We start from the raw sequence: 13,958 nt of genomic DNA, 5'->3' as shown, positions 1-13,958 counted from the left end.
GCTTTTATACTTCGCTAGCTAGATTGCAAAGTCTAGTAATTGCATGTAGCTATATAATATATTTGCCATTAATTTAATGTTCTACTCGGCCATTTTGATAGCGTCGGTGTCACACATTCATTCTAGTTAATGGACTTCTTTAAAAAACGATTTTAAGATGTAATGTTTGTATGCATGTCAGCTTTGTCTCCAGCTTGTCATTTGTCATCACACTTTCAGCAGCAGTGATAGCTTTTGTTGGCTTCCCTGCCGATGGAGTTCTTTAACTCAGGAATATAAAGGAATACACAAATTTTATGTGAAATATCTTTTGATTGTGATGGTGTTTAGCTCTGGCAGGTTGACTAAGGTCATGAAGCTAACAGTGTTGTACTATACTGTACAGTGTACCTTGCCTCCCACTGACCATACCCAATTTGGAGGACGATGCAAATGTCTAAAACAGCCTGTAAATGGAGTGTAATGAAATGGAAACAGGATGCTACATAGATACTTTAAGTGCTGTATATACTGGCAAACTATGTGGCATAACAGGCTGATAATAGCATATAAAAGCTGCAGGATTTACAGTAGTTCCTCGATTATCCGAACTCATTGGGTCCTGAGGGTGTTCAGATAATCGAAAAGTTCAGAGAATAGAATCCCATTCATTTACTGTATATACAGAGCCCTGTACAAATACTCTAATAGAACACACACTTTAGACAAAATAACTTTAATAGAATAGTCACAGGGATTAAAAAGCTACAAAACAAGAAAAGATTGCTGGGGTCAACTCAAAAGGATGAATGAGCATTATGAGCCAAATTAATCAAAAAAAGGATTTGTACAGTCCACTGTACCATCCCAGCAATCCCTTCTTGTTTTATGGCTTTTATTAGTGATCCTATTCCCCTTTTGAGATTTAAAGTTTTTTAATTCTGTACAGTACATCTAGTTTGTGTAGTTATGGATATGTAATTTGTTAACTGAAAATGAAAATTCTTTAAACAATTTACTTTCTACTAAAAGTTGATCTTAAGTTTCGAGTGGGATCCTCAAAGGTGTTTAATAACTCATGGATCTTGAAGTTTGGTTCATTTGTAGCACTGCTTGACCTGCTAAAAGTACAGTAGGACCTTGATTATCCAAACTTCAATTATCCAAACCCTCGATTATCCGAACAGTTAGCGGTGATTATTCTATTGGGGTATTTTGTCAACAGGTGTATGTTCTATTAGAGTGTTTTGTCACAGGTGTATGTTCTATTAGAGTAGTTCAACAGAGCTCTGTATATAAATCAATGGGCTTCATTTATCCGAACAAATTCACTTATCTGAACACTTGTGATTCAGCTGGTCGGATAATGGAGGTCCTACTGTATCTTTGTTTCATTCAAATGTCTGACACAATAATTTATTTGTGGTCAATCAACGTTTTCATCAAAGATTTCCTATGGGAAAGCCCTAAAAGTAATATCCATTACAACCCTTTCCCGAACTCATAATGAAGTCAAACCGCACATGTCTGTTGTTGGCACCTTCATTGTCACCATCAATTAGCTGCAATATTAATTTCTTGAGAAAAACCATTATTACATGTAGCTGTTTTTCAGGATCCAGCTCAACTTGTTAAATCCCTATGCACAATATGAACTAAAATATTTACATTACTAGTAGCTGTCAAATTTAGTACATGCTTTGCTGGACTGTTTTAGAGCATCTATAGGTGAATGCTATGTTAGAGTGTGTAGCCTACCCACTTATTGCACACTAATCACCGAGTGAGAAAACCACCTTACAACAGTCTTCAACATAGATTAACATAGATTAGCTTCCTGGTCGATACTTCAGTAAGTTTAACAAAACAGATTTCATTAGCAACAAAAAGCCCACACCAATAAAACCCAACTCTGATAGCAATCTTTTATGGCTTCACACACTTAATGGCATTTGGCGAGAAGAAATGGCCAGTTTGGGCTGTTTTTATTCAAAAATGAAATCGTAAATGTGACTGGATCTGCAATAAGGGGTCTTACAGCCTTTCCAAGTTGGATGAGTCATAAACTCATCATGTGTTTAACCCATTGTCTTAAAAATTACACCCAGGAATAGTGCTATGTTAGGAGTGTAAGGTGACCAAATTTCAGGCTGGTACTGTACACACAAGTCAAGCTATGGATTGTCAAGTATATGCAATTGGAAAGGCTATATGACCCCTTTTTGCAGATCTGGTCACAAACATGTCAGACATCCACAATGATCTATTAAGCAAGCCTCAATACATGTACTTATTATCACGAGACTCTTTGTGTACTTGTGAAACAAAATAATGAATGTAAATACCGTATAGGGGAAAGTTTTGATGGCTAATGAAAATAAACCTTCACAGCAGAAGACATGTAAACATATTCGTGGTTAAACTTTCTTGATAGAGCAAAGTATGGCATGGTTCACTGTATAAAATGCTTAACTATTTACATATAAACAAAGCACATACCTGATAAGCAGGCGTGGCTCATGAAGGAATGCGGAGTGCTCCACATTACATACCCTTAATGATCGATTAGTACAGTGGGTGTGGTTCTACACACAGAAATGGACTTGGTTTTGCACATACAGTACTAACAGACTGCTGTAATACGCCTTACTCTAAAATGAGTGTGGCTCAATGTACAGGATGACCGGTGAAACGGATAGCAATTTTACTATCCGGATATCCTGAACTAAACCTTTCCAGATATTCTACGGATAGTGACATTTGCTGTAATATTTTGTAATGAACCTGTTTGCTATACTCATAATTTAGATCAGAAGCAAACATAGTACATGTATTTGTGCGATGATTGGAATTGTAGTATAACTGTTGGTGCAAAAGCTTTGTATAAGAAAAATCATGAAATTGATTTAACTATTCTGATGGCTTCAAAGTACTAAAATTACTATCCAGATGTCCGGATAATATCTGCTTCAGTCCTACTACAGAGAGTGATACGCAATCCCGTTAAGTGAGCATGGCTCATGAAAGACACTGGACTGCTGCAGGACTAGAGTATAACATGTACATACACTTCCACATTGCCAAGCTAATCAATTTATTTTAAACATGGACCAATCTGGATTAGTCTCTACAGTAGGTAATTGCAATCATGTGGAAACTTTCACAGTTACTGACAAAATGGTAAAAAAAATTTGCTCTTTAAAACTTTGCCTTTGTATGGTAATATGAACAAAATGGCAATGTCAGTTTTGTCTGAAATATACTTACTGTTTCCTTTCTGCTTGATACTCACTAGTGGACCTATCTTACTTGCAAAGAACCACCACAGATCAGTTTGTTAAGTTGAGGGATGTTTTGGTGTGTACGTTCTATTAAGATTTTGCAAAAACTATGGGTGATCTCTATTATGAACACTATATCATGGTTCATATTGCATCCATCCTGGTCCCTCCACTGCTGCTACTAAAGTAAGCTGATGGGTAAAATAAAGTGAACACAATTGGGTTAGAAACAGTAAGAAACACAGTTCTAATGCTATTCTTTAATTTCTTTCGTTGCATACCATGTGTTGTCACCGATACACTATATGGAACATTTACAGTGTCTAAAATGCTATTAAAAGCGTGGGCTGTTCATAATTTTTCATAGCTCTATTACTCCATTCATTCCCATGGTACTGTTACAGTATGTACTGTAACAAACTTGAAAGAATTCCAGAACATTCCCATGGTACTGTTACAGTTACTGTAACAAACTTGAAAGAATTCCAGAAAGTGGTAAGTAACGCAGCTACACTGTTGTAGTACAAAACATGTTAAATGTGTGGGCAGCCGATAATTTTCTGTTGTTAAGTACCAGCTATTACTTCACTGCATTGCTATATAAAAAGTGTAGAATCTAGGAAACTGGTAAACAACTGAGCTACACTGCCAGACCTGTACATTTCTGTGATTGTGCAATCGAAATATCAGTACGCAAGCGTAGTATGGTATCATGATATTCCGATATATCAATATGTATCACACATCACTATAATGTGACCCATTGTAATGTGACCCACTGAGTGAAATCCCGACTACAGTAGTTTGTATGCCTTTGATACCTTCAAGCTTGCCACTCTCTGTTATAGCTTGAAGAGCTTGAAAAACTACAAGACTACTTTTTTACAGTGTTTCTAGATATTGTTGTGTTCAATTTTAATGGTCACATGACTCGCATCATAGTGAAAGGCTTTTTAGATCAAGCTGTTCATTGTATATATGTGACTGGATCTGTGAAAACCCGACACAATCACACATTTTTCAAATTGCTGTTTCTTAAATATTTATAATTTACTTAGCCAAGTGTATCCTCTGGCAAAATTTCAGCCTCATATGCTAATAACTTTTGGAGTTTCAACCATACAAAGTAGCAACAACAGAAAAATCAATTTGTACAGCAAGTATAGGGAAAATAACTTACAGGCGCTTACAAAAACAGTTGTACCTGTAACTTACCAACAGATTGAGGCACAGAGCTGTATTTTTCAGCATCGTGTTCGCCATGAATAGAGGAATCAATTACTGGGTAAGTTGTCCTTTACTCACCTTCCTTCACTACATGCAAAGGCGAAATTCGTGAAGAAAAATCAATCGCACACAATTGCTTTGACATGACATAAACAAACGCTCTTAACTTGCGTATCCTTGGGTCTACTGCAATGAAACAAAGATTTCCCAACTCCTCTTGAGCAGGTAAATAAGGTGATATCCAGGTGTTTATTGTTAGTCCCTTCCTTTACTAAAAAAGAGGCGTTCAAAATATTTACGGAATTTTTCAATAATACGCAAGTATTGTATTCAATGCTTTGTACTGTAAATTTAGGCTTGCACAATTGTGTCAGGTTTTCACAGATCTGGTCACATATGTACATCTGTTCAACATAGTACTGATCAAGAATCAATTGTGTAGTAATTAGGAAATTTTATGTACAACTGATGCAACGAATTGTTCTTGACCAGGTATCCTACATGTACTGTATGTACAGTATGTGCTGAACATATGTACTGTGTGTGTACAGGTGTATCAACCCCCTGTAGGTATCTGTGAGAACTGTAGATGGTGTACAAGGATTGGAATTTAGGACACTGATTATTTCTACTGTAAGGACTTGTTCAGTATTAAGTGATAATGAAGAGGATGCTGGATTTCTATCCAATCCAAAGGTGTGTCATTTGTATGTTGCATATTTGCTGTTGTACGTGGAATATTATTTTTGTTTCTTGAGGTATAGTGTATATAGTAACTTAACTACTTGCATTACTTCAGTTCTAAATGGGGTCCTGGTGGTAACTAGGGAAGCAGTCTTTCAAGCTATGTTGTCATTGTATACCTGCAATGTATTAACTGAGGAAGAAAATTGTCAAATGTCTCAAATAACAGGTGGGACTTTTAAATGCCCACACGTTCATCCATGACGCTTGGTACAGTCTTCTACAGGGTACTAGTCCTGTCCCTGCCTGCTGTGACTCATGGCACCTAAGTAGTGTACAAGTAGTTGTGACCATGTGTACACAGTAGCTAAAAGCTTTGCTTTTCTGTGTTGCTGTATCCTGTATTTACCTTGTACCTGTACTTCCTAGCTGTGCCACTGTGCAGTTACACTAAAAGTGTAAGACCTCAGGTCTTTAATTATCTATAAGCTCAATGAGGTTTCACATGTAAGAGAGATACAGTGTACTGTAAAACAAACAGGTGGCCTTAGGATGCATTTATTTGTATCTGATCAGTAAAATAATGTATGATCTGTTAGAGGCAGAGTTCTACCACTATTATATTTATGTCGTTATTATCAGTATTTATCCCACAGTTATTTAACACAGCCATAACAAGAGCTAAACAGTGGCTGATCATAGTGGGTCATCCTGTAACACTATGTACGGTTGGCAGTAACCGACAATGCTGGTTGGAGATCATTAAAAAGTGCATCCAGTTGGAGAGTTTTGAGTATACTGATCCTGGAAAGTTTGAGAAATATTTAGACTATAAAATGATGTGCAGGTACTCTGTTTATGCCACTCATCACTTTTATTAAGCTATATGATTTTTAAGGCAAACTGTGGAGCAGAAACGTCATGCGAGTCTGTCAATGTCTCCTAAAATAGTATGGTACTGTTGTGTGCATGTTTATTTGTGTGTGTGTGTGCGTGTGTGTGGCTAATAGGTAGGGATGTGTACATTGTAATCTCTTTCTTTTTTTCATTTGCAGTTTATGTCCCAATCTACTCTTGATCTTCCTAGTTCTGAGTAAGCACACACATAACACATGTTCCAGGAAAAATTAGGAATAAAAAGTAGTGAAACAAGTGAGATCACCTGCACCTGTATATGCATTTAATCTTTATACTTTAGTCAGCCATAATTAAATTAGGGATCACAGTAAATGTATTTTCAAGTGTACTTTGTTTTACTACTTTTTATTAAACTTGTGCTTGCATTTTTGTAACATAATATTATTGTGGCTGGTGAACTCATACTTACCACATAAAAAAGAATAAAGCTATAGGCATGCCATAAAATTAATGTCTGAACATGTGTCCCAAACCATAAATGAAGTGCCATTACACTTCATATTTAGCTGTGCTCAGCCCATTGCACAGTGAAGAACAGTGCAAGAAGCGTCTTTGCAATCAATCTAGTCACTATAGGAGATACTGTAGCTTGTCAGCATAGCTACAAGGCATGCTACCACTAATCAACACCTAGCACTTTCAGCAAAAAAGAATGGGACACAAGGGAGGACAAAGGTAAGTCCTTGATGTGTACTGCGGTGTGCCAAAAAGTACCTGTTGGGCTGAAGTGACATCTAGAAGTAAAAAGTCAAGCCTGTATGTAACCTTAGCCATTATCTAATTATGCTTGTTTGGAGGCATTATAAGTTATTCAGTTATAGTGAGTAGAAAATTCCACTAAACAAAAAGAGAAATAAAAATTTTTGTAGCAACTTGTTGGAAGCATATTGGGTGGCACTTTTGGGCATGGTTATACTGTCAAGGCACTGTGAAGTGGTGAGGCTGGTTTTTTGGTCAATATTTTGAAAATGTGCCATTCCCATGATCCCTACTATGCAGTACTACTGTACTGTATGATGGACAATAGATAGAAAATGTTTTACTTTTTTGTAACCTTTTTTGTGTAGTACAGGGAATTTTTTACTGTGCATTGTTAACGTATTATATAATGAATGCTGTATACTGCTATGAATAGGATTGTGTGTTAGTGAGTCATTCTGGTAGGTTATTTTATGATGATGAAGATGAGGATACTGGTGACGATTCCATCTTTAAAGAGCTTGACAATGTTGAAGAACCAGGTATAAGCTATTGTGACCATACATGTATGTACAGTTGATATCTCTATTCTCAGTAACACCATCTGCAGTGTCACCCCCTACCACTGTACCTACTATTAATACCACTACTACTGTTACATCTACACCATTGGCAATAGAACCAACAATTTCCACTTCTGCTATTGCAGCCACTACATCATACACTGCACAGCCTAGTTTATCACAGGTGCCTTATCAACATCCTATGTCACAGCAGGGTATTTCCCATTCGTTCAACACCTCTGTACAGCAGCAGCAGCAGCATGCTGTTAATCTACCTAGGCAGCAATTTCCTATGTACCAAATGTCACAGCCTGTGAGGACTCAACAGTATGCAGGAATGAGCCAACAGTTCCCAATTCAGCCTGCTGCTAAAATACCAACTGCTCCACAGCAGCAACAATTTCAGTTACAGCAACAACTACAGCAGCCACCGCCTCTGCAACCACATCAGCTAATGGGGTTGGCACAAAATCCTATGTTGCAGATGCAGAATACCTCTGTGCCATTAAATCATTTTGATGCCAATCGTCATTTACCTGCTTCTGCACAATTTGGTGGCGGAAATCTAACTCTACTGAGTGAAATGAATGGTTAGTAATGTGCATTAGTATATTGTGAGAACCATGTACTTGCAGGTGTAAGTGGGATCTTGAATACTGAGGAGGAGTCTTTAACCAAGCTCAAATCTATATGTACTAACCAGCTGTCAGCTGTTAACTTGCCACGTGGTTTACACGATAATCTTAATCGGCAAAAGTCACTTGTTGATGAACGATTAAAGTTGTTACAAGATCAGAAATTGTTGTTTCAGGTACTGTGTATCATACAGTACAATAGTACTGTATAGTAGGGATCACAAAGGAGTGGGTGTGGCCCATTGAAAATATCACCCCAAAAACCAGCCTCACTTTTCCCTGATGATGAGGCAGTATTGGTTAGGTAAAACTAAGCCCAAACAAGTCTTCTGATTGACCTTAAACGCTTTCAACAAGTTGCTACGGAATTATTATTTTTTATTAAACATAATTTTCTACTGACTGACTGACTGAGTAACTGATTGATGCCTTCAGACAAGCGTAACTCGATAACAGCTAAAGCTATGAGCTTGATTTTTTCATTGTTCAATGTTGCCTTGGACCAAGAGGTGCCTTTTGGCATACCAGTACATACAGTGCATTCTTCATGGACTTACATGTACCAGTGTCCTCCTGTTTCTCATTCATCTTTGCTGACGGTGAAAAGTGTTGATTTGGCGGTACCATGTGATGGCTTCCCTGAAAATTGTCCGTATTTTTCATAGTGTCTACTTTGATTGCAGAGTTGCTTTTCAACAGTTCCTGATTCATACTGCTAACGGGTTAAACATAGCTGACAACGAAGTACTGTATAATGGGTATTTCACTTTTCAGATGATAATTGATATAGCTGGGGCGTGTGACGCTATTTCTTTTGTGATATGTGTGGGTTCACCAGTCATAATAATGTTATTTAAACCCACACAGTCATAATAATGTTATTTACAAAAAAGTTAACAAGCAAATACACTAAAAAATTGGAGTTTCAACTAGAGTAGGTACCATACGGGTAGCACATCAATAAGAAGTACTGAAACAAGCTGGAGTAGTGCATATTAAATCACAGTGAAACAATAAGAAGTTTCATGTCCCTACTGTGCATTTCCGTTATGGTATCTTGAGCATAGTTGGGATACTGTATAACGCTTCTTAATATCATGCACCACTCCAGCTAGCTTGTTTCAGTACTTTTTATCGATGTGCTACCACCATATGATCCCTACTCTAGTTGAAAATTCCAATTTTTTTTGTGTACTTGTAGTAGTAGTAGTAGTAGCTGTAGTAGTACATCTGTTTTTAGTTAATACAGTTGGTAAGTAAATACATATTTATTGTACATGCTTTAAGTTAACCCTTCAAATCCGGTAAGCCTATACAGTATTTAGGCTTTGACGCATGCCTCTATACAAACTAAAATAACTTTGCAAGTGTTAACGATAGAAAGATCCCACAGCCACTACACTACTCACCATGAATTCCACAATAAAATGGCACCAAGCATCAATGAAGTTAGGTAAAACGCCTTTCATCACACCACTTAGAAAACAGCCTTCTTCTTTAAATGTCCACCATGGCTCTACACTGCTTCATTATATATACAAGGAATATCTTTGCCGTACTTTGTGCTATGGCCTTAAACTAAGCACCAGTAGACTCCTCATGCACTAAAGAATGTAGTGGTATACAGTAGATCACGTGATCTTGTAATGGATGTTTGTATCAGAAAATGCCCAGTGAAGATGACGTCTGCCATTCATTGCTTTGTACATGTATCACAATTATTCTTTATTGTTGTTTGAAGCTGTTTACGTGTTATTACAGCCATCTCGTGCTGGTGCTATTTCAATGAGCCCAAAAGGTAGGTTTTCCAAAATCATGTCACTGTATAGTGCATGGAATTAAGTTTCATTGTATAAGAATATCTCACTGTACAGTAACAGAAACCTACACATTATTTCATGTTCAAAGTTAATTCCGGATTTGAAGGGGTACATTAAGGAATGGCAATTAAAATAATTTATCTATTTGAGCACCTGAAAGTTACATGTACAACTTTGAACTTTTTAATACCTGAAAATTGAGGTACCCAGCAAAAATGTATATGTTGGGTATAGCCTTGGTTTTTTACGAAAATAATTTTCCTATTGCATTTCACTACATACTTCATAACCTTGACTACTTTATTTATTAGAGTACCAAAAATCAGTGTGATTGTTTTATTTAAAATGTTTGACTTTGTAGTGACTGTTCTATTAGAGTATTTTGATCTACTCGCTATTCTGATATTTTGTCTTGTGTGACTGCTCGGATAGAAAACATGTATTTTTGTGTTTATGTAAAATGTGTAATACTGCTGTTCTGCAATGTCCACTTTCCAATATACTATTAGCTGGCATTATGCTCATTGGTTTTACGTTTGCTTTTGTCTATATATCTACATGAATGGTTTATTAGAGTTGTACAGTGAGTGTGGTTGCTCTATTAGATTTTTGTACTACAGTATTTCAATGTAATGAAATTGTACTAATAGTGGGTTTAAAATATTTCACTCAGATGTGGTCTCAAGCCTAATATAGCACTCGGCTTTACCTCTGCTATATTTGTCTTGAGTTACACTTATCGTGGTGCTTAAACTAGTACATACATGTAAGTACTGTTCATTTATGTTGTTATATTGGTTGTTCACCAACAGCAATTTTGTGAAGTCCACAAAAATCAGACTCAACTGTATCAAAGTCTCCAGCAGAGCAAACCAGTTCCTTTCCACATGACTGTACCAACTTATAACAGTAAGTTGAGTAGTAAACTTAAGGTGTTGCGTAGCTGTTCCATGGTCTACAGGTGTCCCACTAGTATCTAATGTGTCATCTCCAGCAATCCAACCACCTTCAAATGCCACACTCTATCTACCTCGTGCCAGTGACACCAGCCGAATGACAGTCAACCAGAGTAACTATGTAACATCAAACCTTACTGGTGGTAGTTCTTTCATGACTGGCAGTGCTCAAAACCTATCATCTGCTAGTGGTAGTACCCCTACATTATCAGGAGCTTCTGATCATGATAGTATACCAATTGGTGGTGGTGGTATGAATGCACCGATTGGCAGTGGTATGAGTACAAGGATGTTGCCCCCTGGTAGCAGACCTCCAGGACTGGCACCACCGCACATGTTGGATCATAACTATATGTCTCAGGTGTGCAGTGCTGCATCAATCATCAGATTGTGTATGTGTATGGTAGTGCATACTTTTTCTTGAGGCTGCCGTGCTGTGTGTGAATAATGCAGGGCACATATAGTTACTAAATATACTAGTGCAATTTTATAAATTAAGTCAAAAATGAAGTTAGGGTTCCAGCAATAAAAGCAGTGAAACAAGAGATGATGGTAGCTATGAGGGAAAATATCTAGCTACTTGGCATTGGGCATTGAGCAATGTACTAGTTTGTCAACTTATTGTTAGAGCATAGCTATGAATATGCATGTGGCTGTGACTGCTGTGTCTATTAAAGTATCTCATTTCGCTACACAATAAATCAAACTAAAGGGAATGGCATTATGCCTTGTTTTCCTACAGAGCTAGATTGTTGTCATGGCATGTTCTGATCATTAAAGGTGGCATGGCAATTGTTTTATAGTGCAGCTTAGCTGCTACAGTTGGTTAAGCACCTCAAATACTGCAGTTTTGTGGTGTCTAAATACTCTCCTTCAAGAAAAGTGTTGATAGGGAAAATTAAGGGTAGTTGGAAAAGGTGGATATGGATGGAAACTAGGGATGCAACAATACAGATAAATACTATATTGCGTATTGCCTTAAAAAATATTTGCAATATATACTGTATTGCAATATTTGGATTAGGGCCTTTGGTGATGTTAAAGTGCTATACTTGTATAAATAACTCATGGATTTAAGCTTCATACGATACAGCAGATAGCATTAGTGTCATGTGGTGTACACCCACCAGTCAAAAGCTGCTTATAATGGCCAACAGTTATTAAATAGGTATTACAGTACAGGTAGGCAGTACTACAACCAGTACTGTTCATTTAGGATATGTGGCTTCTAAAACATCAACAATTACATTCTAGTGGCTTTGATGCCCACCCTCCAGGAGGGTGGCAGCTGAATAGGCTAATTGTCCACAAGCCACACCCCATTACAACCATGCAATATATTCAGCACTTGTGCTGTAAAGCATTAATAAATAAACTAGTGTCCATTTGGTTCTACTTGGGGTACTTAGAGATAATGAGTTACTCTCTAGAATTCCTATGGATATAATTACATGAAAATAACAAGGAGAAAACATCCTGACCACCTGGTAGACTCCTGTAAGCGTTCGAGCGTAAATCGGATGGCTGCAGGTTCGAGGCTACCTAGGTCCAGTCATGGATTTTTTCTCCTTTCTCCAACTTTTCAAACACACCTTAAGTAGTTAAAGTCTAAGTGGCTAAAGTCTTTGAGCAGGCTGTAGGACCAGGTGTCCTGCAGACCTTCAGCACTTGTGCTGTAAAGCATTAATAAAAAAAAAATAAATAAAAAAAAAAATAAATAAATATTGTAACACAGCAATACATTGCAATACGCAATATATCGATATATTTCATCACACATATTGCATTGTATTGTGGCAGAAAATATTGTGATATATTGTTGCACCCCTACAACAGTTAATTTTCATACCTAATGTTGTTCTGTAAGGTATTCTTTGCCTCTATAGGCTCTGAGCCCAGACATGGTCTTCGCGTAGCACTTTTCCATTTATAAGCGCATGTGCAGAGGATTGGCTAGCACACAACAAGAAGCACTGTTGTACAAATGCACTAGAAATCTAATGCAGTGATGTAATTGTGGAGATCCACCCTAGTTTACTGTTGTATGCCAGATCCAGGAGCTGCTGGCGCTTAGGTCCTGGCTTGAGAGGCTAAGTTGGGGCATGCCAGCAGAATCTCCGTGAGTGTGCATTAGATTTCTATAGCGTGTGTATGGTACTCTGTAGCGTGCTAGCCTATCCTCGCACATGCGCTTATAAATAGATAAGCTCTATTCGAAGTCGATCTCTGTCTGGAAGCGAAGACTACTGAATAGAACAATGTTAGGTATGAAAATAACTGTTGTATAAATGTGTTTGTAAATGTCCGTGTCTGCATTCATGTCCAACCATATCCACCTTTACCAACTACCCGAAAATTAATGCCTTGGTATGATCTCCATAAAGAAGAAGACAATCATTTAAAAGATAAAAGGAATGGCAAAGCACTGAAGGCAGACATTTGTTGGAACTACAAAAGGCACATCCCACCAGTGAGCTTGTTGCTATGGTGTAAAGTGGTGGCCATGCGCTGCCTTGTTTGGCCTCTAGCCTTGCGACTGTGGTCAGGCAGGCAGGCAGGCAGGCAGGCAGGCAGGCAGGCTGGCAGTCAGATGAAATTTCGAATTATGGCAACAAAAAATTTTTAAATTCAATATCCAGACACCTGTAAGTGTTTCTTGATCTTAATGCTGTAATTGATGCTGATGGAGTAAGACTACTTCCGTAAAGGTGATTTTTACCGCATATGATATTTCCATGATGGTTTTTAAACGCTGCTAGTGGCACGCGTCACTTTAGGGGGAACCCTACTACACAGTATGGCTGTACTGTTTGATACATCTTGATTAAAATATGCCTAAAATGCATGCATTTTAGTATTTTCTTGCTTATTGTTGGTTAAATATTTATAGAATAATCCTGCAAACATGATGATGTATCAGCAGATGTCCCAGCTGTCACAACAGTTCTCCCAACTGTCGCAAGCTCAGCTGCAACCACAACCAGAATGTCATGATTTATACCTCTCTGATGATGAGTACTGATAATAAGTGGTATTGACATTTGAAACAATAGATTTATATATTTTATTGGCATTTTGCTACGTTATTTAGAAACTAAATGAAATAATTGACATTTACATATGTATTGTTCATGTAAAAATACTATATTTGCACTTATCTTGAACAATTGATTGTCCCTGTGTTTTGTAATAATCG

General features: G+C 37.4%; 1 protein-coding gene across 2 annotated transcripts in view; it reads left to right on the top strand.

Annotated features, from left to right (window-relative positions):
• Positions 1-13,943, top strand: part of LOC136254487 (probable helicase with zinc finger domain) — a 34,255-nt gene extending 20,312 nt beyond the window's left edge. Inside the window, exons 18-27 of one of the 2 annotated variants that reach the window (XM_066047188.1) lie at positions 5,058-5,183; positions 5,828-6,018; positions 6,070-6,121; positions 6,227-6,264; positions 7,254-7,330; positions 7,384-7,941; positions 7,987-8,162; positions 10,619-10,715; positions 10,768-11,123; positions 13,653-13,943. In XM_066047188.1, coding sequence (XP_065903260.1) covers positions 5,058-5,183; positions 5,828-6,018; positions 6,070-6,121; positions 6,227-6,264; positions 7,254-7,330; positions 7,384-7,941; positions 7,987-8,162; positions 10,619-10,715; positions 10,768-11,123; positions 13,653-13,784 — 1,803 coding nt within the window. In that variant the 3' untranslated portion in view covers positions 13,785-13,943. Of the gene's footprint in view, positions 1-5,057; positions 5,184-5,827; positions 6,019-6,069; positions 6,122-6,226; positions 6,265-7,253; positions 7,331-7,383; positions 7,942-7,986; positions 8,163-10,618; positions 10,716-10,767; positions 11,124-13,652 lie in introns of those variants that run through there. The other variant, XR_010700511.1, reaches the window with a different exon arrangement.
• The last annotated feature ends 15 nt before the right edge of the window (positions 13,944-13,958 follow it).

Source organism: Dysidea avara, chromosome 4 (assembly GCF_963678975.1).
Source record: "Dysidea avara chromosome 4, odDysAvar1.4, whole genome shotgun sequence".
Taxonomy (NCBI): domain Eukaryota; kingdom Metazoa; phylum Porifera; class Demospongiae; order Dictyoceratida; family Dysideidae; genus Dysidea; species Dysidea avara.
Note: the sequence above shows the minus strand (reverse complement) of the source record. Positions and strands in the feature narration are given on the sequence as shown.